We start from the raw sequence: 23423 nt of genomic DNA on the forward strand, positions 1-23423 counted from the left end.
ATGTGTGAGAATAATTTGGATTTCTTCTCTAATGGGCAATACTTTAGAATCAAAGTAATTCCCCATCATTTAGGCCATGAAAATTGACTTGTTCAGTTTTTTTTTATTATTATTACTATTATTATTTATTTTTTATTGTAACAGCTTGAATAGTTGTATGTAATGCTGAGAGCATTTTATCTATTTCTCACAATTGTGACAGGACAGAGAAGAAACTTTGCTCTGATGTAACCAGATCCTCAACCCTAAAGTTTTATAAAGTGGAAGCTAGTACATTGAATTTCATTTAAAAATGCAGTGTGCAGCGAAATTGTTAGTAAAATTCATTGTCTGTTCTAAGTGTGCATTTGAGAACAATTTGTTTTATAGTGACATTGGAAATCGGCTGAGTAGAGCCTTTGGGGGAAAGGATCATATCTTTCCTCCTTACTTAAACAGCATCTGATATGGCTTCAGCCTAGAGACACTATATTTTAAGAGCTGCAGAAATTTAATGTTGCATGAAGTTATGCATGTGCACACGGCAAGAGTTTAAGTAGAGAATTAAAATTATAGCCACATAGATAAAGGAAGCATAAATAAGACGAAGCAGAGGCACCTAATAATCAGTGTGTTCTCCATGATCACTAAGGACACGCACTGTGCAGTTGGTTCACACTTCAGTAGTTAATGGGACCTTACAGGAAAGGTGATGAAAGGTTGTAGTGGTGTAGGACAAGGGGTAATGGTTTTGTATTGAAAGCGGTTAGATGTAGATTAGTAATTAGAAATTTTTTCCACAAAGGTGTTGAGGTGATAGAAGTGGTTGCTCAAAGAGGGCACTTCTTAGCACTGCTCAGAGCTGGGTTGCCTGGGGCATGGGGCCAACATGATCTAGTGGGAAATGACCCTGCTTCTGGCAACGGGATTGGGGATTGTACAAAATGGTCTTTAAAGGTCCCTTCCAACCCAAACCGTGCTGTGATTCTATGATTGAAGCCATATTTATACTTCCGTACCTATTATCTGATTAACAAGTCGCTTTTTCATCTGCAAGATTTTCATGTAGCTCATCATTCCACGTGGTTCTGGAGATAAGGGCTCTGGTGATGTTCTGGCAAAGATAATATTCTGAAAAGGAAGTGAAGAGTAGCCAAATGGCTTCATGAAGACTAATGGGAATATTTGTCAGCCTAGGATTTTCATGTGTCCATAAACTGACTGTTTGATGCTTCTGCATTGTGTAATTTAGTGGCTTTCTGTAACTGCTTCTGTATTTTGTTGTATCTTGTTCATAAAATATTTGGTTCAATGGAAAGGAAGGTGAGAAAAACCACTTTCTTGGCATCTACATGTTGAATGCATGCCACTGTCTGGCTGAGAGATTTGTATGACATCCTTTGAAAAATTGTTGGAAAACATTTCCAAGCTGTCTAATTTTTCTGTCTCTTTTTGCAGCATTAAAAATAGGAGCATTCAGGCAAAGTTTTCTAAGCTTGCCTGTTTTTGCACAACTGTTAATATAACTCTGTTCTTTTCAACTATCATACAGTTTGTCCTCCAAGACCAGGGAATACATAGCAGTGTAACATACATTTGGGAATCTGATAGGATTCCAGTACATGAAGGTGATTTCTTCTGATCAGCATCTTTGTTTCTCTCCCTGTCCTGTACAGCCTTGCGGAGTCGATCAGGGCGGTCCATCATCAATGGAAACTGGGCAATTGATCGGCCTGGAAGATATGAAGGTGGTGGGACAATGTTCACTTACAAACGCCCAAATGAAATCTCCAGCACTGCAGGAGAGTCCTTTTTAGCGGATGGTCCAACAAATGAAGTCCTTGATGTCTATGTAAGTTTCTTGTAGGTTGATCTTTCTGATGGAAAAAAACATTGTTTGGTGTTTACATGCAACTTTAACTGCATTCAATTCCAATACTTCTTACTGTTTTGTTTTTTATTCTTGCAACAGAATTTTGGGTATTTTACTGTCTCTTACTCTTAACCCCAGCTTGCTCCAGATCACAGGAAATCTAAATAGCAGTGAAGATTTCTTCTCTTTGATTTTACTGATCCAGTAAGGTAGAAGTGAAACATAACAGATGCCAGTATGCTTTGGTATTCAAACAAATTTGGAACAGTTTAATTTTACAGTGATCTGAAGCAAATATCTAAACTAGACAAGACCTCTCACAGAGTGATGCCATCTCAGTTTTCTTTAAAAGAAGTATTTGTCCAGAAAATTACAATGTGTGATTTGAAGTGGGACAGATCTAACAGGAGCCTATGGTAAATTATAAATAATAGCTGTCAGATAAAGTAAGAGGAAAGACGAATTATGGCGAGGAGAGGGAAATCATAGAGAAAAACCTATTTACTTTAGTTGGAACAGGTTTATATTGTATCATATTGAAAAAAAATATAACTGGGATTGATTATAAATTGTTTTAAAATCAGTGGTGTGTTCTGAGGTTATACATTTTCATGTTATAAAATACATTCATTAAAAAACTAGATGGATTGGTGATACTGATTGCTTCATCCAGCTACCGATTTTTTGGCCGTTAAGTGCAGTAAATGGTGGAAAAGTAAATAGGATAGTTTGTTTCATACAAATATAGTACGAGGGCTGCTCTGAAAGTATTACCTCCTATATTATTACACTGGCCTACAACATCAGAGTTAGATGTTGGTGGTATGGTAGTAGAGGTAGAACCTTCCCACCAGTATTCCATTACATTTTGTTGCTATGTGACAGACGGCAGCAGAGGGGCAGTCTGACAAAATAGTGTCTGACATGGAAGTAGAGATGAAGCAAAGAGAGGGAATTGAATTCCTCCATGCAGGAAAAATGGCGCCCATTGACATTCACTGATGTTTGCTGAACATTTATGGAGACCCAGCAGTGAATGTGAGCACAGTGAGGTTGTGGGTGGTGCATTTCAGCAGCAGTGACAGTGACATGAAAGACAAGCCATGTTCCAGATGGCCATGCACAGCTGTCATAGCAAAAAAGGAAGAGTTTCTTAGTCAGATCATCTGTGCGAATTGACAGATTATGACCAGGGAACTGTATACTGAGCTGAACATTGGCTTCAGTGTGTTGAAAATAATGGTGGCAGTGCTGGAATATTGTGAAGCTTGCACCAGGTGGCTGTCATGAATGCTCACACAGGAACAGAAAGAACACTGTATGCAAGTTTGTCAGTAATGAACCAATATGAAGCTGAAGGTGACAGTTTCCTGGATCACGCTGTTATGAATGGCAAGATGTGGTATCACCACTACAAGCTGGAGTCAAAATGGCAGTCCATGGAGTGGTGAGATGTGAATTCCCCATCGAAGAGAAAGTTCAAGACGTAGCCCTCAGCATGTGAAGTGATGTGCACTGTCTTCTGGGGTTAAAAAAAAAAAATTCTGGATTTCCTGGAGCCTGCACACGCCATCAGCTCCAACCACTATGTTGCAATACTGAGTGATGTCAGAGTCCACAGAGTCCAGAGTCACAGTTTCAACTCCACAAAGTCCAGAGTTCCAGAGTCATGGTAGAGAAGAGGACAAACTTTCACTTGCAAGACACCAGTGTCAAGCCCTGTTCTGGTTTGAAGACCGCGTACGTTGCCAGTCTTGCTTGGACTGTCCTACCGCACTCACCTTATTTGGTGCATTCTGGTTTCCATCTATTCAGACTGATGGACTGCATGGACAACATTTTCCTAGCAATGATACCATCATAGCAGCTGCAAAACAGTGGGTCACCTCTGCTGGTGTAGGTCTTTATGAGCACGGCATGCAGGCTCTTGTTCATTGCTGGAGAAAATGCATAACTAATGGTGGTGTCTATGTTGAAGAAGAGTGTTTTGTAGCTGAGAATTTGCTCTATCAAATAGTGTTATTGTGTTTCTTGTGTCCTTTGTAGTTTCCTTGGAAATAAATAGAAGGCATTACTTTCAGAGTGACCTGTGTGACCACCCTGGTTCCTGAGCCGGAAAAAGTCAGACATTGGCAAAGCTATTCCCAGCCTGCAGTATGGTGTCTGATTGAAGCAAATAATAATTACACAAATGTCACTTCTTTTTGGATAGTTTACTACTAATTGCAATCAAAGACTGGCTAAAGCCTGGAGGATTAAATTACTGAGTTCCTATATTCTGCAGTGCAGATTCCATGCTTATGTAAGAAGTGCTGCTGTGTATTAATATAATGCTCTGAGCTGAGGTTTGAGGTTTTATTGCTATCTGATACCTAATACATAATGACCCAGGAAGAAATGGATCAGGAAATGGATTAGGCAGATATTTTCAAATAAGTATCATAAAAAACTTCAGTATCACATCATATCTTAATGTTTAAATTTATACTTAGTGTATTTTTTTTTCCTTTTACAGTGAGTATAATAAAGCTGGCATGATGGACACAGCTTTATAAGTTTTGCTCAGTGGCTGCTACTGTGGATTGTCAAATCTAATTTGACTGGACTGTTATCTGAGATGTTTCTTGTAGATATGAGGAATATTAGAATTCATTATAAGCTGACAGCATCTGGTCTTCTTGTCTTTCCATATTTGTCTTTCCACACCATATTGGAAGAGTGCTAGCAAAAAAAAAGCCAGGGGTCAGAATGACAGCCTCTTTTACAGGTTTGAAATATGTAGCCACACTGATACAATGTCTTCCTTCAGTGTTTGTCCTGCATGCAATTGTTTTCATCTGTAGTCTACATCTTTACTCTGTTTAGGAAAATGAAAAGATTTGCAGGTGGGAGCTCCAAATGGATTTTTGTTCCTATTTGCTGAGATCATGCAGTCTTTCTTCCTTTCTCAATAAAATAAAATAAAATAAGGAAAAAAGCTCCCTAAGTTACAGCAGGTTTCATTAGCAAGATGCTAAGAAATGCTTTACAAGCGTGAGGCGTGCATTGCTACAAAGACTTTGGTCCACTATCTCAAAAGCAACAGTGTTGTATAATTCCATCCTCTTTATGGGAAAGCTATTACAAAATATTCATAGGGAGTTCATCAGTTAAGCTCTCTGTAATGTGCCTGTAAGCTGTTGGAGAAATGTGGTGGAAAAAACCATGGAAACAATTAGGAAGCTCGTCCTGGAACCATCTTAAGAAGGGGGTCCTGATGCAGGAAGGTGAGGGGTGCTCAGCAGCCAACTCCTCAGTGCTCGGTTTTCTCAGCACTACAGACAAAGAGGGTGTATTTTTAAATAACAAAGTAATGTTGGAAGGACCAGCCCTTACAGAAGATACTACAGATAACGTATCATCAAATGGTTTAAAGTAGGTAATCTATAAGGGACATAGTTTACAGAATGGTTTAGCTATTATACTTGGCAAGGAAAAAGTGTTTCTAGGATAAGGAAAAAGAAAGGTCTGCATCCTTAGTTGGTGTTAATTGGTGTGACAAATTATTGTAAGCCTGAAGCATAAATCTATTGTAAGTCATATAGCCAGTGGCATAGCATGATTCTTTGCCTTTTGGCTCGTGGTTTGTTGGGACCAGAGAACTACTGCAAGCTCTGGGGTTCCATTTATTTATTTATTTATTTATTTATTTTTAAACAGATTTTAAGTTAAAGTGTACTTTGGACCTCCTACCCCACGGAGGATTCAGGACTTTTAAAGCAGTAGAAGCAGTTCTGAAGTAATCAAAGCTAAATGAGTGAAGTTAGCAGCTGATGGCATCTGTGCGTTTCTGGTATGGGTGTTCTGAGGCTCTCAGCAGCAAAGCCAGTTGGGAACTAGAGTATTCTGCTACCAGTTTTTAAAGCATTCTTAAAGTCATATCTTCTTAGGTTTTATTATGCCTGTCTGCTTAGGTAATCACACAAGAACTGCCTTTGAGGTGTGCTCATGTCAACTTGCATGGGGTTGTGCAGCAGCCTTCTGAAAACACTTGCGTTTGCTTTTGGATTAAAGCAACAAAGTTTAAAGTTCCCACCTGTATTCATAAGGAACACTTGAAAGAGTTGTTGTGGCTTGCTGTAAAGCAGTGAGAAGGGACTCTGTCTGCAAGTACATTACGTCTTCAGTCAGTTGCAGATGACCATGGAAGTATGCAGGAAGGGTGCACGGGCACTCTCCAGTTGCACTGACAAGTATGTGGGCCTTTATAATTTGTTCACTTGAGCTTTGTTGAGTAATGCATATGATGAAAGTAGTATACTATTAGTAACTTAGCTAGCTGGTTGTTGAGACACCACTGAATGGTGTAGGGGTAGCTGCGTGATGATAAAATGAACTGTTTGAATTGCGTGTGTTCCATTCAGGTATATGTGATAAACCTTTAAAAAGGCAGCTTAATCTGTAGATCAGAGTCTGTGGCACTTGTTTTTCTCTGCTTTGTTTCTTCCTTGCTCATGTTTCCTAAGGCATCTGCCAAGCTCCTCCTGTCAGTGTTTTGGTGACCACAGGACCGCCGAGGCCAGGGTGGACCCTGCCTACTGCAGCCGCCCTCAGCTACAGCCTGTCAGACCTGTGGTTTTTAAGGAAGGTTTAGAGAAACAGTTTATCTGCTATCACAACCTATCTCAGTTTACAAACATAGTCACCTATATTTTCTTGTTTTTTCACTTTTAAACACAATCATTAAGCATTATTTCAGTAATGACCAATGATAAATAATGTTACACATTTGATCAGTTGAAGTACATTTTTCAGCATCAGTAATATAACGATTGGAAGAAGTGAATATATGGCTGTTTTTCTTTTTAGATGATACATCAGCAGCCTAACCCAGGTATACATTATGAGTATATCATTCCAGGAGACAATGTCATCAGTCCTCAGTTGCTTGCTCACAGGAGGCCAGGTAAAATGCCAGTATTTCCTATTACTAAGCATGTTCTGTTACCTGATAAACTAATGGAGAAATCTATACCATTAAGTTCAGTGTAAACTATTTGGGAAAGGCCCAGAATTTCACCCTGCTCATTGAAATAGAAGTCTGCATAGATTTGTTAACCTCAGTAAATTTCTGCTGACCTGAGTAGCTGGGAATCTCATCATGTATTTCTATTTTCAGCAATAGTTTTGTTCTTAAAATGTTAATTGTGGCTTTACTTGAGCTGGATTGTTGTAGCTGTGTCTCAGAAATAATATCGTACACGATTTTTCTTTCCAGAGTTTGAGCTAATTTAAAACAATCCTTCTCATTTTCCCTTTCCTCTCCCAGCCAGAGAGGATGAAACATAAAACTGGTACCTCCCCAGACTAGAATTTGGACAGAATATGCTCCTGATTCTGTGCTGTGGAGAGGTGCTGTGTGTACCAATAGGAAGTTCTGAAGGACAGTAGGACTGAACTCACTTGTAAATTTTCTACTTTTACTGTTCGTGCCTTGACAAGCTTCTAAGTTTTTATGCAGTCTGTTTGTAATGAAGGACAGTTGTACTGTGATGTGAGGAGGCACAGAATGCAGAGTATGTTACAAAAAAATGCTTTGGAAAATGTTGACAGGGTGCATTGATTCTACAGAGTGATTGGAGAGTCTTCAGTTCTTAATGTGTTTGCTGGCTAAGACTTGGTTGTTTTAGTTTAAGACAACACAGTCTTCATAGACCAATATTAGGAAGTCTCTGCGTAAAAGCTGCTTTCATGTTTAATGATACTGCAGTGTACTGATTATTAGTGGATGAAAACAGACTGATAGTTGCACGTGAGGTTCATGATGTTCCTTTTTTTTTCAATATGTCTTTCATCATCAGGGGAGCCCTTGAATGGTCAGTTAGAAATGCCTGAAAGTACAAATCACAATGAGGACGATTTGCATAGGGAGACAGACACTCTCACTGGGCAGTCAGTTGGAACGTTTCCAGTTATTCCGCCAGGAAGATTTCCTTCTCATCAGCCAGAAAACCAGGTGCCTGCTGTGCAGCTATCAAGACAAAACCGAGAATACAACTGGAAACAGATCGGAAAAACTGAGTGTACCACTACATGTGGGAAAGGTAAGTGCTTCATACAGCATTCACAGAAAATAGATACAGCAGAATTCCAGTATTGGAGAGGAGGAACATGGAGGGGAGCAGCAGTGTGAATATTCAGCAATTCAACAGCATAGCTGCACAAAGCATCGCTATGTCTGGTGTTTTCTGTTAAGTTATAAACAGAAAACTGCATCTGTATTATGAAGTGCACTTCTATTTAAATCAGCAGAAGTAGAAAAATTTAAAAAACTGAAATACAAAGAATATAAATTAAAAGGGAATGCAGCATTAGCTTCTGGAGGGAAATATTTCAGGATTTTTTGTCAAGCTGCTCTTTTAAGCCCTTGATACACAGCAGCTTTCCTCAGTGCTCTTCATCATTCCTTATACTTCAGTTTGGCTTCTCCAGCTTTTGTCTGATACACCCTTCATGCTTTTTGTATCTTTGTCAACAGTTCTGTGATCTTTACAGGATGGTTTTGCAGGGCTTCCATCACATATATCTTTACGTCCTTGAATGTTGCTCGAACAGAAATGAGGTGTTTTCTTAGCTTTCCCTACAATGCCATGCTGTACTTTTTTTGTGCTAAGCACTTTGCTTAATATTCCAATGTAAGCAGTATAGCTTTCATGTACATTTGGAAGTTCTGGATAAAAACTTAGTGTGGATTTCCTCTTGTTATGCTCTGCTTATTCTGCTTTTCCTTTCTGCATCTGTTTTGGATTCGATTGCTTTAAACAGCTTAAATTGCAGATTTTTTTTGCCATTTATCATCTAATTTTCATTTCAGGGTCCCAGTACCCAGTTTTCCACTGTGTCAACAGAGTCACACATGAGGAAGTTCCTGAGAATTACTGTGACAGCAGCACCAAACCTATTCCAGAAGAGGAGGCCTGCAACATCTTCCCATGTCCAGCTTTGTAAGATACTGTGGTTTAAGTCAAGTGAAATAATCCAGTGTCACTGCAGTTTTGCAGGAGAATATCTGGAGTAGGAAACCAGTTTGAACTTCTAAGCACCGTGCACTTAACATTATGAAGTGCAGAGTATATTTTTTCCTTTAGTAATTTGTCTTCATCTATTTTCCTTGTAGCAGTAGCATTCAGAGAAGTTGAAAGGGAAGTTGTCACCAAGTGAGCCTGGTAATTCATCAGTTTTGTGTGGTTATTCAGGCACACACACTATACCTGTGGTCTCTTTATGGGATCCTTTTTTATACCAAGTGACAGCCTTGTTCTGCAAATACCTGTCTAAAGAAGAGGCTCTGTAGGTTAAATCACCTCTTGCGGTATGGGTGGGCTGCAGTACCTGCCTGTTCATTGCATGGTGTTGCATTTAAAGATGAGATTTACCTGATAGAACTCACAACAGCCCCCTCATAAACATGGCCTCTCTTCTGGAATTCAATAGTTCTTCAGCTCAGCTCAAAGACTGGATTTAAAAGTGGTAACCTGGCTTCTAGAGCTCCCAGTATCACAGGCCCAGGTGTGACTCTTCTGGAGCAGTTTACTTGGAGATTTTTTCTATCATAAAGCATTTCTCTCAACTTTTTCTTTCTGACAACTCATATTAATTCTTTTATTAATTCTTTTTTTTTTCTTTTTTCATTATTTTTTAGAGATCAATATCAGGACTATAAACAGAGATATGTAAATATTTATTTTAAAATAATATTTATTTGTAATTTTTTAATATCAAAATTTAAATACTAGAAAGAGCACAGGGATTTCACTCATCCTCCACAGGAGTTCCGAAATAACATTCGAACTATTCAGATTTTTCCCTTCCTTGTGTGTTATGCCTGAAACTAAAATTGAACAGGAAAAATGTAATGTTTATACAAAAAGATTAAAGAAATGCAGTGAAATCTGTGTTGTAATTAGAAAAATGTATCTAGGGATTTTTTCTTCTCTCCCTGGAGGTGTTCACGGCCAGGTTGGATGGGGCCCTGGGCAGCCTGGTCTGCTATTGAATGGGGAGGTTGGTGGCCCTGCCTGTGGTTGGGGGGGGGAGGGCTGGAGATTCATGATCATTGAGGTCTCTTCCAACCTGGGCCATTCTGTGGTTCTGTATTCAATGATCATTTACCATTACAGTTTTACTGATGAATTAATGCCTATATGAAACAGGTAATTTTTGTGAGCCTTTACCAAACTGAGTTCAGAAAAAAAATAAGCAATATGATTTAAATTTTTAGAAGGTATCGTTACAGTAGAAATATATATTATAGATAGATTCTTTAAACCTAAAAAACGTACAACAAAGCAATCACATTAGTGGCTTAATGTTTGTAATATGCTTTGAAACTGTGAACTGTGCAATCTAAACATGTGCTTATTAGTACCATCCATTACAGCTAGATTGTTTGTAGGTATATAATGTTATTTTCATAAGTGATTGTTTTACATGCAAAGTTTTAAGTATCATTTCAATTATAATCATGTTCTCATACTATCCCATAATTGGGATATTAATATTACTATTGGGATTAGCATTCGGTGAATCTTATGAATCTTAACTGAAAAAGCTGCTCTCTTTTTTATTTTTATTTTTTTTCCGTTTTTTCCCTTCCTTTAGCTGGGACATAGGGGAATGGTCTGAGTGCAGCAAAACGTGCGGCCTTGGTATGCAGCATCGACAGATCTTATGTAGGCAAATATATGCCAACCGCACCTTGACAGTGCAGCAATACCGCTGTCATCACCTGGAGAAACCAGAGACCACCAGCACTTGCCAGCTGAAGATCTGCAGTGAATGGCAGATTAGAACAGAGTGGACTTCAGTAAGTATGATTAATTAGTTTGGAGCATAAAACCTCAGAAAAGAATAAGTGAAATTTGGTTTCCTTTAAAGCAAGGAAGCAGAATGTGAATAGCCCCAGAAATAAGGAAATCTTAGTTCAGAAATAACCTGCATGATTGTGACAGTTAATGTTTTCAAAATGTGAAATAGAGTGATTGCGTGGAACAAAACACACAGGTATCTATGTACAGAAGCACTTAAGCTTTCTGAATAATGATTACTTTTTAAAAATACTGTATGAAATGAAGTTGGAAGAAGGCTAGTAGGTTTGCCTGCGATGAAGAACTGATGGTTTTTCTTAGCATATGGAGTTTAGTTAGAGGACTGATTTAACCTTATGTATGTGTTAAGTTGGTGGTGGCTGTAACTGTAATTGGTTTGAGACTATGCTGAGGTTGTCAGATAAACATGAATAATACAGGTTAGAACTTTAATTTCTTGTTTTGTGGCCAACATGACAACCATCCTCAATACTTCTATGGCCATTGTGTAGAGAGCGGAAATATTCTGGTGTGTTAGGTGTAGTGATAAACAAATCTCTTTCAGTTAGACATGAAACAAAGCAAAAAACTTTTACAGAGATGCTGAGATGTGTGGGTAGATAGACCATGAAAAGTTCCAGCTGGTTGAAGAAAAGAGAGCAGAAGGCCTTAACTTTTAGCAGGGATTCAAAAGATATTTTTCTTTTCATTTCTCTACCTTTATATCTGTTTGTAGAACAAGATCAAAATTTTACAGAATACATCAATGTGTTATTCAAACACCAGCAGTTCATTTTGATTAGATACAGCATGGCTCATTGGAGATAGAATTTGATTTTATGTTTTTCAAATATATCTACATAGTATGCAGTAGAAAGCTCAGACTGAAAATATGATTTTTAAACTACTAACACGCTTTTATTCCCCATTCCTAAATCTAAGATGGTCCTCTGGGTATGTTATTAGGAGTAAATGGGCTATGTGTGATGTGATAGATGTTGTATAGAGTCCTGATGCAACCTACTGTTTGTTACAGTGTTCAGTACCTTGTGGAGTGGGGCAGAGGACTCGAGATGTGAAATGTGTCAGCAACCTTGGAGACGTTGTTGATGATGAGGAATGTAACATGAAGCTGCGGCCAAATGATATTGAGAACTGTGACATGGGACCTTGTGCTAAGAGCTGGTTTCTTACAGAATGGAGCGACAGGGTAAGGCTTCTCATTGTCTTCATGTACTGCAAAATCTTCTAAAACAACTTAGATGCATCAGAATTTAAAAAAATATAAATTTTTTAATCTAGCCATATCTAGCCGTAGAAGGAGTGAACGTATTTTCCATGTTTGTCTTTGATCTGTAGAACAGGCAAGAACATACAAAAAACAAGGATCTCAAGGGCACTGTGTGTTTGTGTTAGATACATGAATGCCTAGATTGTGGGTGCATGGCTGAACATCTGGATTTAGCATTGGATCTGTATCTGGACTTCCCAAAATACTGAGTGAGCTGAGATTTATTGTTCTGCCTTGCTTAGCCCCTCATCTTAAGCTTCAGATCTTAGGAGTTTCCCTACTGTTTCTGTAAGTGGTGGAGGTTTGAGGTCTGATGTCTGGCTTTAAGTTGAAATCATAAAACAATTTTCCTATAGCTTTTAAATGAGGAGAGCAACTTCACAAACTCAGGAGAGGTTGAATTCGGACTTTCTGTATTTCATGAATATAGATATTTTTTAATTCCAGTGAGTGTGACTCTGAGCATGAAAACAATACGAAGAGTGGTGATGTACCTTGTTTCATGTCTAGGTTCCAAGAAGTTGTTCAATGTTGGTATTCATGTGCTTTCATTAAAAGGTTGATGAACTTGAGCTAAGACAAAATTGGTATTTTGGTCCCTCTCCATGGATGACTGCATGTCAGATTTCATCTATCCACAAGCTGAGTTTTCACTCTCTATGAAACCCTGATTGTATCTCCCTCTTCTTTGACTGATTGTTTTGGCAGGCAAATAATTTCACTTACAGAAACATAAAGATTTCTTAACTTCACAGATCGTTATTAATATCATTTTGTAGAATCTCCAAAAACCAGAATGAGGTGCAAATCTGGGCACTCAAAAGTTCTGCATCAGCTTTCAGATGTAGAGAAGGGTGAGGTACTTCACAAGTCATAGCAGTACCTGGTATGTCACATAATGTTAGAAAGACTGATCAAGTTTTGCTAAAATTAGAGACCTGCAAAACTTTCAACCTCCAGACAACTCGCATACATTTTATAAAGAAAAAAATAACCCACTAATATACTAGTACGTATTTGCAGTTTTAATTTGAGCTTTTTTTCCCCCAGTTGTTACTCACTCAGTGTACATTCTTGCATAGCAATAGTGGAAAGGTATCCATTGAATTATAGATATTAGTGGAAATGGAAAAGATTTTACTGTTGAGTAAATGACTTATGGGGGAGAGGAGGGAAAATATTTGCAGCTACCATCATCAGCTAATACAGTTCTACCACATAAAGCACACACATTCCAATGAAGTTTCTAGAATTCATTTTTTCTTTGTTATCCTACACATACATTTTGTATGCTGCAGAATTAAAAGTACTTTTTGTACTTGAGGGTTGGGACTGCAGAATGTTATTATGCTTATTTGTATGTATTAAATGAGACATAGAAGTGAGGCAGGTAATGTAGAAAATACCAGAGTTTTTTCTTAGAGGAAATGTCTCAGTAAATAATGGATTTCTTTACCTTCTCAGCTTTTATAAGTGAACAAATTAATTACTTCCAAATGCTTGCTACTGTAGCTGGCAATATTCACCATCGCTTCTGCCAGCAATCGGTTTGGAGTTTGATTCAAAAAGAAGAATGGAAGAAACAGCTCATTTCAAGAGGGGGAAAAAAAAAAAAGATTAAGACTGGAATGTGCAGAATCTCCTATGGCTCATGCATACCTAATAAGGATGTGCAAGGACATTTCATATCCATATCCATGATTCCAGTGAAAGCCAGTGCAATGTAGGAGCAGTCAAAAGTTTTGCAAAGCTAGGGTGTTGGCTGTTAACTTTCTTACAGTGCCTTTCATCAGCTGTTTTCTGGGATCAGACTTCTCACTTTGTTGAGTAATATGTCTGTTGAAAGACACAGAATAGGAGAACTTTGTCGTGAAGTGGAAATGGGCGTTCCCGGTTGTATGGGCTTTGTATGTGTAATCTCCCCAAACAATTCTTTAAAATATACTTTAAGCCAAGCCACATTTCAGCAGTAAGCATAGATCGGTGATGGGCAGCCCACAAATGGTTCAGATAAGCAGCCAAAAGTTCAGATGGTTAAAGAAAGCTTGTTCAACTCTGTTGAGTCTGCAAAACTGAGGTGGAAATCTCACAAGAACAGACCTTCTTTGTGAGATTTATTACGTGCTTACTCCAAGGCCCAGATGTAAATACCGCAGAACAGTCTTTCCCATTGTCTTTTGACATTACAGCCGTGGACAGAAATAAGAGGTAAAAGAACCTACCTTGACTTTTGAGAACACAAACTTTAAAATGGTTGAACTCAAATTTGATTACAGTCATAAGAGAAGGCCTGATCCATACTTTTCTGATCCTGTTTTGCAAACACTTAATGGATACTGGTGCATATGCAGCAAGTAGAGATTTCCAGAGACCTGTCAGAGACAGGTTAAGTACATGCTTTCTCTTTCAGCACGGTACAGAATTATGCGATGAATGGAGTATTTCAGAAGAGATTTGGTTAATTATTGAAGCATCAAGATAAACAGTATATGAACATAAAAATGACGCTGTGCTTTACTGCTGGTGTTTTAAATTTCACAATTTGATAACTGAAAGCTGTTTATCCTTAAAAAACAAACTGTTGCGTGAGGGCTGCTCCAAAAGCGCCTCCTATTTTATTATGTTGGTTTATGATGCCAGATGTGGATGTTGGTGTTATGGCAATAGAGGGTGAACCTTCCTACTGATATTCTGTGACGGTTTGCCCTGTGACAGATGGCAGCAGAGGGGCAGCCTGACAGAATGGTGTCTGACATGGAAGTGCGAATGATGCGAAGGTGTGAAATTTAATTCCTCCATGCAGAAAACAATGCACCCATTGACATTCACTGGCATTTGCTGAATGTTGATGGAGACCAAGCAGTGGGTGTGAGCACAGTGAGGCAGTAGGTGATGCATTTCAGCAGTAGTGACAGTGCCAGTGGGGCACCTCCACTGGTAAAAGTATTTGTGAACGTGGCATGCAGGCTGTTGTTCAGCGCTGGCAAAAATGCATAGCTAGTGGTAATGACTATGTTGAAAAAGTGTTTTGTAGCTGACAATTTTCTCTATCAAGTAGTGTTCTTGTGCTTTTTGTATCAGTTCTAGTTTCCATGGAAATAAATAGGATACTTTAATTTCAGAACCGCCAACATATTTTCCATAAATTACAAGTTCTGTTGCTTATCCTTGAAGTAGTTGTAAATTCCGTATCCTCGTATTTCCCAGGCTGTATTTGAAAGATTTTTTTTACTCATTTCAGTGGGAAAGAAAGACTACAGGTTAAAAGTCTCTAGCAAGACTCATCTGACTTTGTATGTGCCCATTTGTAGTACATTTATGTATACATTTATTTCTGTATATTCAGTATAAATGAAGAGGATTGGCTGTAGCTTCATGGCTTTGTCTTCTACATTATCTTTAACTCTATTTACCTTTAGGCAATCTAGGGAAACCTTCATGATGTACTTAAGCGCATTTGTGGAAGTTGGCTTCCTGTCTCATAATTCTCTTTGGATGGAATACTGAATTAAAACTGCAGAGATCCACCAATCTGCATGCTTTAATCAGCACAGTAATGCCAGTGAACCTTACTGAACTCAGCAACAAAACTAGATTGACTGGAGTAGATGAGATTGTTGCAAACATTTCACATGACTGATTGTTTGACAGCTCTAATTTCTGGAAAGATTACTTCTCCTATGGCTCAGAAGCAGAGAACTGCATTCTTCTGATTTACAGCAGTGGGAGATTCATCAGTGTTTTCTGCCAACTATCTGCAGCATTCTCTTGCATTTTTATTCATTTCTCATTGCTATCTGCTCTATTTACTTGTTTGTCGTTTTAGATTTACAGCATTCTTTGAAAAAAGCCAAAGTACAGACAATTCTTACATGTTAATGAGATTCTGAGCCAAAATAAACTATAAAGAAGAAAGAAAACTGTTACTCATCAGGAATCAAAATCCAGAATGATCAAACACGTGCTCTGCATTTCACTTTTTTTAAAAGGAGTAAGTGCAGTGCTTCCAGTATACTGCAGAACACTTCTGTAGTGTCTTTCGTTAGAGAATTACAGTGTGCTTCGTAAAAATTAGTGCTTTATTCCTCACACACCCACAACATTTCCTAACAGATAAAAGTGGGTGTGTTGACCGGTCAAAGGTGGAACCACCAAAGTGCATTGCAGCTCACACTCTTCTTTCCCAGCTTTTTATTAAAATCTGTATAGCGCAAGTAAAATCTCCTAGCTGCTGAAAGGATAAAGGCAAAGAGACCACCTTGGAGCTTGTGCAAGTGTTTTGCTATGTTTTATTATCGCTGCTTTCAATTTAAACTAAAAACAAAACTAAATATCACTTTCTCTGGATTTCATGTGGAAATCATATGAAAGCAGAAGTTCTCTATGCATAAATTTGTGACTAACTTCATGATTTGCAAAATGAAATGCATAGCCAGGAGAGTTTTGAAGGAGACATGGATAGGAGAGTGGCCAAAACCTACAGAGAATGTTTTTTCTTCTCCTCAGCTGATCTCTCTTTGACAGAATTCATTTGCTTTAGACTTTCTGAACTACTTCTAACTGCCAAAAGCAAACTGCTTTGCTTAAAGCTAGATAAGAGAGTTCTGGTGAATGCACAATGCTGTCGTATCTTTGGTTTTAAAGGAAAGATGGGCAACTTAATACTGGAAATGATGCAGAGATTAGAATTACAGTAAGGCAGGCTAGTATTTCATCACAGAACAATGACATTAATTACAAAGATACCCGGTGTTCACAAAAATACTGAAAATATTTAACTTCTAATATTTGTATAACCTGCTGTTTCATGTCTCCCAGAAATAAAACTAAATCAAAATCATGTATGGAGGCACTGCTGTTTCCAAGGTGAAATACTTTAAAATCTATTGTTCTATTATTTCCATTATGCCTACCATTGGATCTCTATCTATTCACCTGCCAAGAGCCTCATATAAGCCTTCATCATGTTTTGGGAGATCTAACACATGGAAGGGAGAACCTTTTACTTTTTTACTTTTTCCTAGCTGCCCTAACGGCCTCATTCAGGCAAATCGATGTCATCATCCCAAGCCCAAAACTGACAGCCTTCTTCACTTTTTACCTGTAGCCCACTTTGAATGTGTTTGAATATATCTGAAAAGAATGTTCTCTCCTTCTTATATTCTATTGGAAGTTAGGTTTGCCCATATACTCAGCAACACTAACGTTACTGATGCTCCACTGTGGAAGTAGAAATCAACTCCAAAAGCCTTCTCAGCAGGATTAATTATTCAAGCCCAACTCTGCAGTGACATATGTAACCTGTTTCTGGACTTTGAATTTTGAGTGCTTTCTATAACTCATTAACTTTGTGCACTCTGTAGGATTTTAGATAAATAGATAAAAAGCCTTCTGCTTTGTCCAGTTTGGTAACCTGAAGTGAAACATGACACGGAAGTCATCATGGCAGGGGCTTTGCCAGCCAGGGCCTGCAGCATTTCCAGTTCAGTGGCCAGAGCAGCCAGGTGGAGAGTCGAAAAGAGAGAAGAACATGGTGATGAGGCAGGTACAAGCTGAAGCTGAGAAATTAATCCAGGTTAGGTCCAGTGACAGTAACCAGAGTCAGACATAGACCAGAGCTTGCTAGGCAGGTCCGCGGTGATGAGACCGGGTTAAGATCAAGCTGGGAAGCAATTCCAAGGGTGAAGAATCAGTGAGGCCCATGGCAAAGCTGTGGCTGAGGACAGGCACATAGGAATAGAGCTCAATGGGAGCCCCTGGGCCTATGACCTGGGGGTGTAGGTGGAGAGCATGGGCAAGCCTTGTTAGGGCCAATCAGCCCTACTGGTGCTCTGAGACATCCTTACCACTTCAAAGGCTGGAGCTGTTTATTCTGAACTGGAATACTTCAGACTTCATTTGTAATACATAAGTAGCAACAGTGTTAGCAGCCACTTACAAGGAAAGTAGCAGTGCATATGTAGAAGCAGTCATGCTCCCACTGAAGTGTCTAAGCCTATTTCTAAACTTTTGTTACCTTGGAAGGATGGTCTGCTTGAGTAAACGCAGGATGAGCCTGACTTCTGATCCAGCGTCTACTATACAGGTTGATGCACTCTGAAGGGAAATCATTTAAGTAACAGTATCTTAAAGTTTGGCAGTACATGAGGATACTTCAGACACAGCCCCTCTTTTCTTGTTTTTTTTTGTTTGTTTTGTTTTGTTTTTTAGAAATCAAGACTGTTCTCAACAGCGTTGATGTTCTTTGCGTCCCATGTCTTGGAACTGGGGCTGGAAGCGAGCTTCTGAAATCATGGCTCTTATTTTTCTACTGATAAACCAGAGCTCACAAAATCTCTCTAAAATCTGTTATCTGAAAGGATCATGACACCAGCCTTTTCAGAAGGCAAACAATATTAAGATGTTTCATAAATGGGTCTTCAATTTCATTTTTGCAGTAGTGTAACATCAGTAGAATAATGCATTTTAAATTATAATGAAGGTGAAGGCTTAACTATAGTAGGCAAATCCTGCCCAAATTGGGGAACATTTTACAGGAACAAAATTGGCTGTAACTGGTCAGAGGAACTCTCGAGTTGGATGGTAGATTTGTTTCTGCTTCTTTCCCATGAGTTATGCTTGTCCCAGTGGAGGGCAATGAGTAGTACTGGTGCATTAGTGAAAGGGAACTGGCATAGTTTCAAGGCTTTGACTTGCTTGACCATTCCGTGTGGGTGGGACAAAATTTCAGGCTTCCACTTACAGTTTTTCAAGTTAGCAGCAGCTAGCCTCGTGCTCTTGGTCTGATGTCAAAATTGTTTTCTGGCAGCTGTCAGAACATTGATACCTTTTTTTATTCTTTTTTTTCCTTTTTTTAATGGGAATGGAAAGCTTCTAAAACTGCATTGATGAAGGAAGGACAACCAGGAAGACAGGAAATGACAGACTCCTTAAAATTAGGGAGGGTGTTCCACAGACTAACATTTCTGAAGGAATTTCTGCCAATTAAAGCAAGAAAGTGAAACAAAATATCTTTAATAATAGGATCAGAAAAGAGAAGTTGCAGATCACAAAAGCTCTTTTCAGGTTTTGTAACAAAACATGCCGTACACTGTTAGGCTATGGCAGTCACCATGTATTAATGTGACAAATCAAGGGCACAAAATTGAAAGTAGTGGGTGTGTCAATTGCAAAAACCAAAGGGAGAGGATTTACTATCCAAACACTCCCTACTAAATTCCTTGAACTTTGGAAATTATGGCTTTCACAGGGAAGATTTTTATTGGAAGGAAGGAAAAAAAAAAAAAAAAAAAAAGAAGGGGTGTGTGTGTGTGGAAACCTTAACTCTGAAACATTCAGGTTTAAGTTTGCTGTATAAATCCTCTGAGGGTAGCTAATCTGTAGTAAAATCTTATGGCCGAGGGTGGGGCAATCCAACGCCTTCCCATTTGGTATTTCCTTTGATATGTAAGCCCAGTTAATACATAATCATTTAAAACATAATACTGTGGAGATTTTCTGGATTAATTTATTGACTAAACTTATTCTCAGCTCCGTTTTGTTTGAAAAGCAGAAAAGCAAATTAGATTGTCAAATGGAAATTACTCTAGAAATAAGAAAAGTATTTGCAGAGTAGATGCATACTTTTCTGTGCATAATGTATTTGAACAAACTTCCCTGGGATAAAATATGAACAGGCAGAAAGCTTATTTCAGTACAGTGGGTTTGAAAGGCAGCCATTTATGAGGCTCAGTTAATCAGTTTACCTAGGAGTGGAACATTTTGAAATAGGTTTAGTTTAGGTTTAGTTTACATAAAGGAGAAAATGTTCAGTGCTAGCACAATGTACATCATCCCAGTGTTTCCAAAACGCTGTCAATTTACCTTGGAAAGACCTCCTCAGTCATCAAATTTGGTTTGCTGAGGAGCTGAGTCTATTTTACTCTGTCTATATGAAAATGGAAAATTTTGTTGTGCACCACCAAGAAATATGAGGTTCATTATGTTACTTATAGGAATCATTTAAGAGATGCTCAGTTATTTGATCTTGCAGATGCAGGAAGGAGTCATTCCAAACTGTGAGCAGTTTTTTCCTACTCTGGTGGAATACATAAACATCTTCAAATTCTGAATTTCTAGTTATTCCAGAATTGTATACTGTTTAAAAAGTACTTGTAAAAAGTTTAATTACTTTTTTAAGCTTGCTAGGGATTCCATTTCAGCAGGACTTTGTCCTTGTGTTTGAATGTCTTCTCAAAGAAACTGACTTGGTGACAGGAGGAAATATTTTTCTTTACTGTATCTATTGAATAAATATAACACAACTACATATTTCAGACAAACAACCAGTATTAGTTGGTGTGAGTGATGAAAGACTGGTTTGCAGCCAATTGTACATTTAGTCCCTGGTGTCTCTGAGAGGTGGGGAATATCTGCATTGATTGGTCTGCTTATTGGTAGCGGCATCTGCTGTTCTGTACTTGAACTATGGGATGTGGAGCCAGTGGGAGCCAACTCAGTTCTGTGTTTCATTGCCAATCCTTAGAATCATTCTTACTTTTCTTTAAAAGGAATATCTAGTGCAACATTGATTCACAAAGAACGTTCTGTTCATTGTGAAAGTAATGCATTGCTTCTCCTAGTTACTTATTTTGTATGTTAAGAATAATATCTGACACATTAATCAAATGTATGTTTTTTTCCCATACTTTACTCTGCATACTTGTGGTTTTCTTTGTGCATATAATTGCTTGTAACTATTTAAATCCAATTATGTACACACCTGTTAGCAAGCTGCATGTATTTTGTCTTTATTTTTGTAGTCTAGAGATAAAATATCAAATACATTTTTCCCGGGCATTACTCTATTCTTGAAGTGCCAACAGTTTGATGCTGCCCAGAACAGTGGATTATCAGACACTTTCTGACTGATGTAGGTGAATAACCAGGTTATAAGGGCATAGAGAATCCTGGTAAATGGAATTTGTCATGCATGATTTATGAATTGTATACATGCTGTCCTGGAATGTGTGGCATACAAATCTGCGTACCATCGCTATTTAATAAAGGCTTACAAAATTTAGCAGGGAAAATTTGGAAGTGGTGAATATTAGTTATTGGGATGTCATATTACCACCATGCAACATTGAATTTAAATAAACTTTATGTTCACCTCTTCTGTTAAAACTATACTTTTATAACCTGCAATTAAAACATGGTGGGTAATAAATAGTGACCACTACCATAATTTGCAGAAGGCTTACCGCAGTCTTTGGAAACTACTTGTCACAGAAGTTTATATTTTCTACTTACTGTGCTCTTGTGCTCTATCAACTAGCACTGTGGAAAAGTTCCAGGATGGGCAATGCTGTCATTTTTTTCCCAATGCCAACAGCACTTACTCGGAGTCTTCCTCACCTCATCCTTTTTTATCAGTGTAAGAGCTCTCCTGGCTGACAGCTTGAATGGTCAGAGGAGGAGCTCCCAGCACTGCTTACTGAAAAGCTGCTTGTTAAAACTGTCACTTCTCAGATGCATTAATTGATAGGAAGGAAGCGTGTAAAATTAAAATCCAAAATATTAACAGACAGGAAGATGGAAGGAAAACTAGGAATATTTTTAAAAAGCTATGAGAAATATATATTTTTTTCTAGTTCTTTCATTTGTGATTGTAAGGGACACATACTAGTTGTACTGAACTAAAAGGTGTAAGACTGTAAGTTGATTTGCTGCAATTGAAATACAAGTAAAACTAATTGATGTCCCATTAATTTATTTTCTGTGAGTGTTGTTCCTTCTCATTTCACTGTGCGCTCTGGAGGATGGACTGCTGACTACGTGTTGTGTCTTCTCCTCTCAGTGTTCTGCAGAATGCGGTGATGGGATCCGCACACGCTCAGTGGTTTGTATGACCAATCATGTCAGCAGTTTGCCTCTGGAAGGCTGTGGCAATAACAGACCCTCTGAAACAACTCCCTGTAATAATGGGCCCTGTGCTGGTAAAGTGGAGTGGTTTGCTGGGAGCTGGTCACAGGTAAGCTTTACATTTAACAAATCTGTATGTTTTCTGTGAGCATTTTAATCTGTTTTCTTTTTTTCCCATACAAGGAAGATGTGTGCCCTGAGATATTTCTACATCTCTGTGGAATGCTTGGATATCTTTTTTCTGTGTTTTACTGAAGTAATGTTCTCTGCTTTTCTTCACCTGCTTTTTTTTGTGTTGTTTTTTTTTTTTTTACTTTGATGAAAATAAGACTGTCTTCTTTTCTCCTTACCTGAATTTTTATTTCTCTTCTACTGACCCAGCATATTTATGAAATGAGATGACAGAAAGCAGTTAAGTTAGATCCTTTGTAATCATGTATATCTATGGGATGGGTATAGACAATAGCCAAAAGATAGTCAATAGCAGTGACTAAAACCAGAAGCTGGCTTTTACTGTACTGAAGAAAAGAACAAAATCTGGTTAGTGGCCAGTATTGGGATGTTCCTTTTTCAAGGCAGTTTCCTTGATCACATCAGTATTCTTTCTCATTCTTACTAAACATTTCTACTGTCAGAATCAAAGGAATTTCAGAAGCTGTCAGCTGGTGCCCAGACATTGATGTCCCTTTGTATAGGCTCTCTGAGCTACATGACGGCTGGCACCTGCACAACTGCATTTCTTCAAGTTCTTAGGGAAAAGTCTCTTGGCTATGCTCTTAACTCACTGCGTTTCAGATTCCAGTTGGTAAGGAGTTGGAAATTAAACTGGTACAGCTGAGATGGACATTTACATGCAAATGCTTCCAAGTGTAAGTGATAATTATTTGTGTTGTAGAACAGTAATAATAACTTCAGATTTAAAACATGTAATTTTAATAGCTTAAAATCTGAGCCTTGTTACTTACACTGCTCCATGCAGGTGAATAGGAACTTTGTACCCATTCCTGTTATTGCTGAAAGAAGTGTACAATATGGTCATTCTAGCTCTCTCCATTCTGGTCTGAATAGGGAAGTTTCTTTCCTTCACAATTTCCTGTTCTCTTAAGTCTAATTCACCTTCTTTGTTTGTATGAGATGGCGTTATGTTTGATGCATAGCAGTGGAACAATGTATATGCTGTTCTGTATGTGAAAGAAGTGTCTGACAGTATCTGTTCTACCAGCCAAATCCTGACTTTAAATGCCGTAATGGAAGCAGGCAGTCAGTAGACCAGAGCAGGGAGCGTTGGTGGATGATGTTCTGCATTGTGCTTACTGAGAGCCAAGAATTTTAAGACACCATCTGCTGGAAGAAACATTAAAAGAGAGCAGTGATGGACATGTTCAGTGTTAAGAGAAAGTATAGTTACATTGCTTTGTATAGAATTCGTTTAGGTGCATTCATTTTCATTTATCTTGCATTTTGGACAGTATCACAAATTCCACTCAATATATATATATATAGAAACAACATTTACTTGTTTAAGTCTCGA

At 38.3% G+C, this 23423-nt stretch overlaps 2 protein-coding genes across 5 annotated transcripts in view; one reads left to right on the forward strand and one right to left on the reverse strand.

Moving 5' to 3' along the window:
* Nucleotides 1-23423, reverse strand: part of MPHOSPH10 (M-phase phosphoprotein 10) — a 1076704-nt gene that overhangs the window by 769680 nt on the left and 283601 nt on the right. The gene's annotated exons all lie outside the window — the stretch shown is intronic.
* Nucleotides 1-23423, forward strand: part of THSD4 (thrombospondin type 1 domain containing 4) — a 274739-nt gene that overhangs the window by 240509 nt on the left and 10807 nt on the right. For all 4 annotated transcript variants that reach the window (XM_046899269.1, XM_025154005.3, XM_025154006.3 and 1 more), the window contains 7 exons: nucleotides 1656-1831; nucleotides 6701-6797; nucleotides 7693-7935; nucleotides 8706-8835; nucleotides 10493-10697; nucleotides 11735-11908; nucleotides 21828-22001. In XM_046899269.1, coding sequence (XP_046755225.1) covers nucleotides 1656-1831; nucleotides 6701-6797; nucleotides 7693-7935; nucleotides 8706-8835; nucleotides 10493-10697; nucleotides 11735-11908; nucleotides 21828-22001 — 1199 coding nt within the window. The remainder of the gene's footprint in view (nucleotides 1-1655; nucleotides 1832-6700; nucleotides 6798-7692; nucleotides 7936-8705; nucleotides 8836-10492; nucleotides 10698-11734; nucleotides 11909-21827; nucleotides 22002-23423) is intronic.

This window comes from Gallus gallus, chromosome 10, assembly GCF_016699485.2.
Source record: "Gallus gallus isolate bGalGal1 chromosome 10, bGalGal1.mat.broiler.GRCg7b, whole genome shotgun sequence".
NCBI lineage: Eukaryota > Metazoa > Chordata > Aves > Galliformes > Phasianidae > Gallus > Gallus gallus.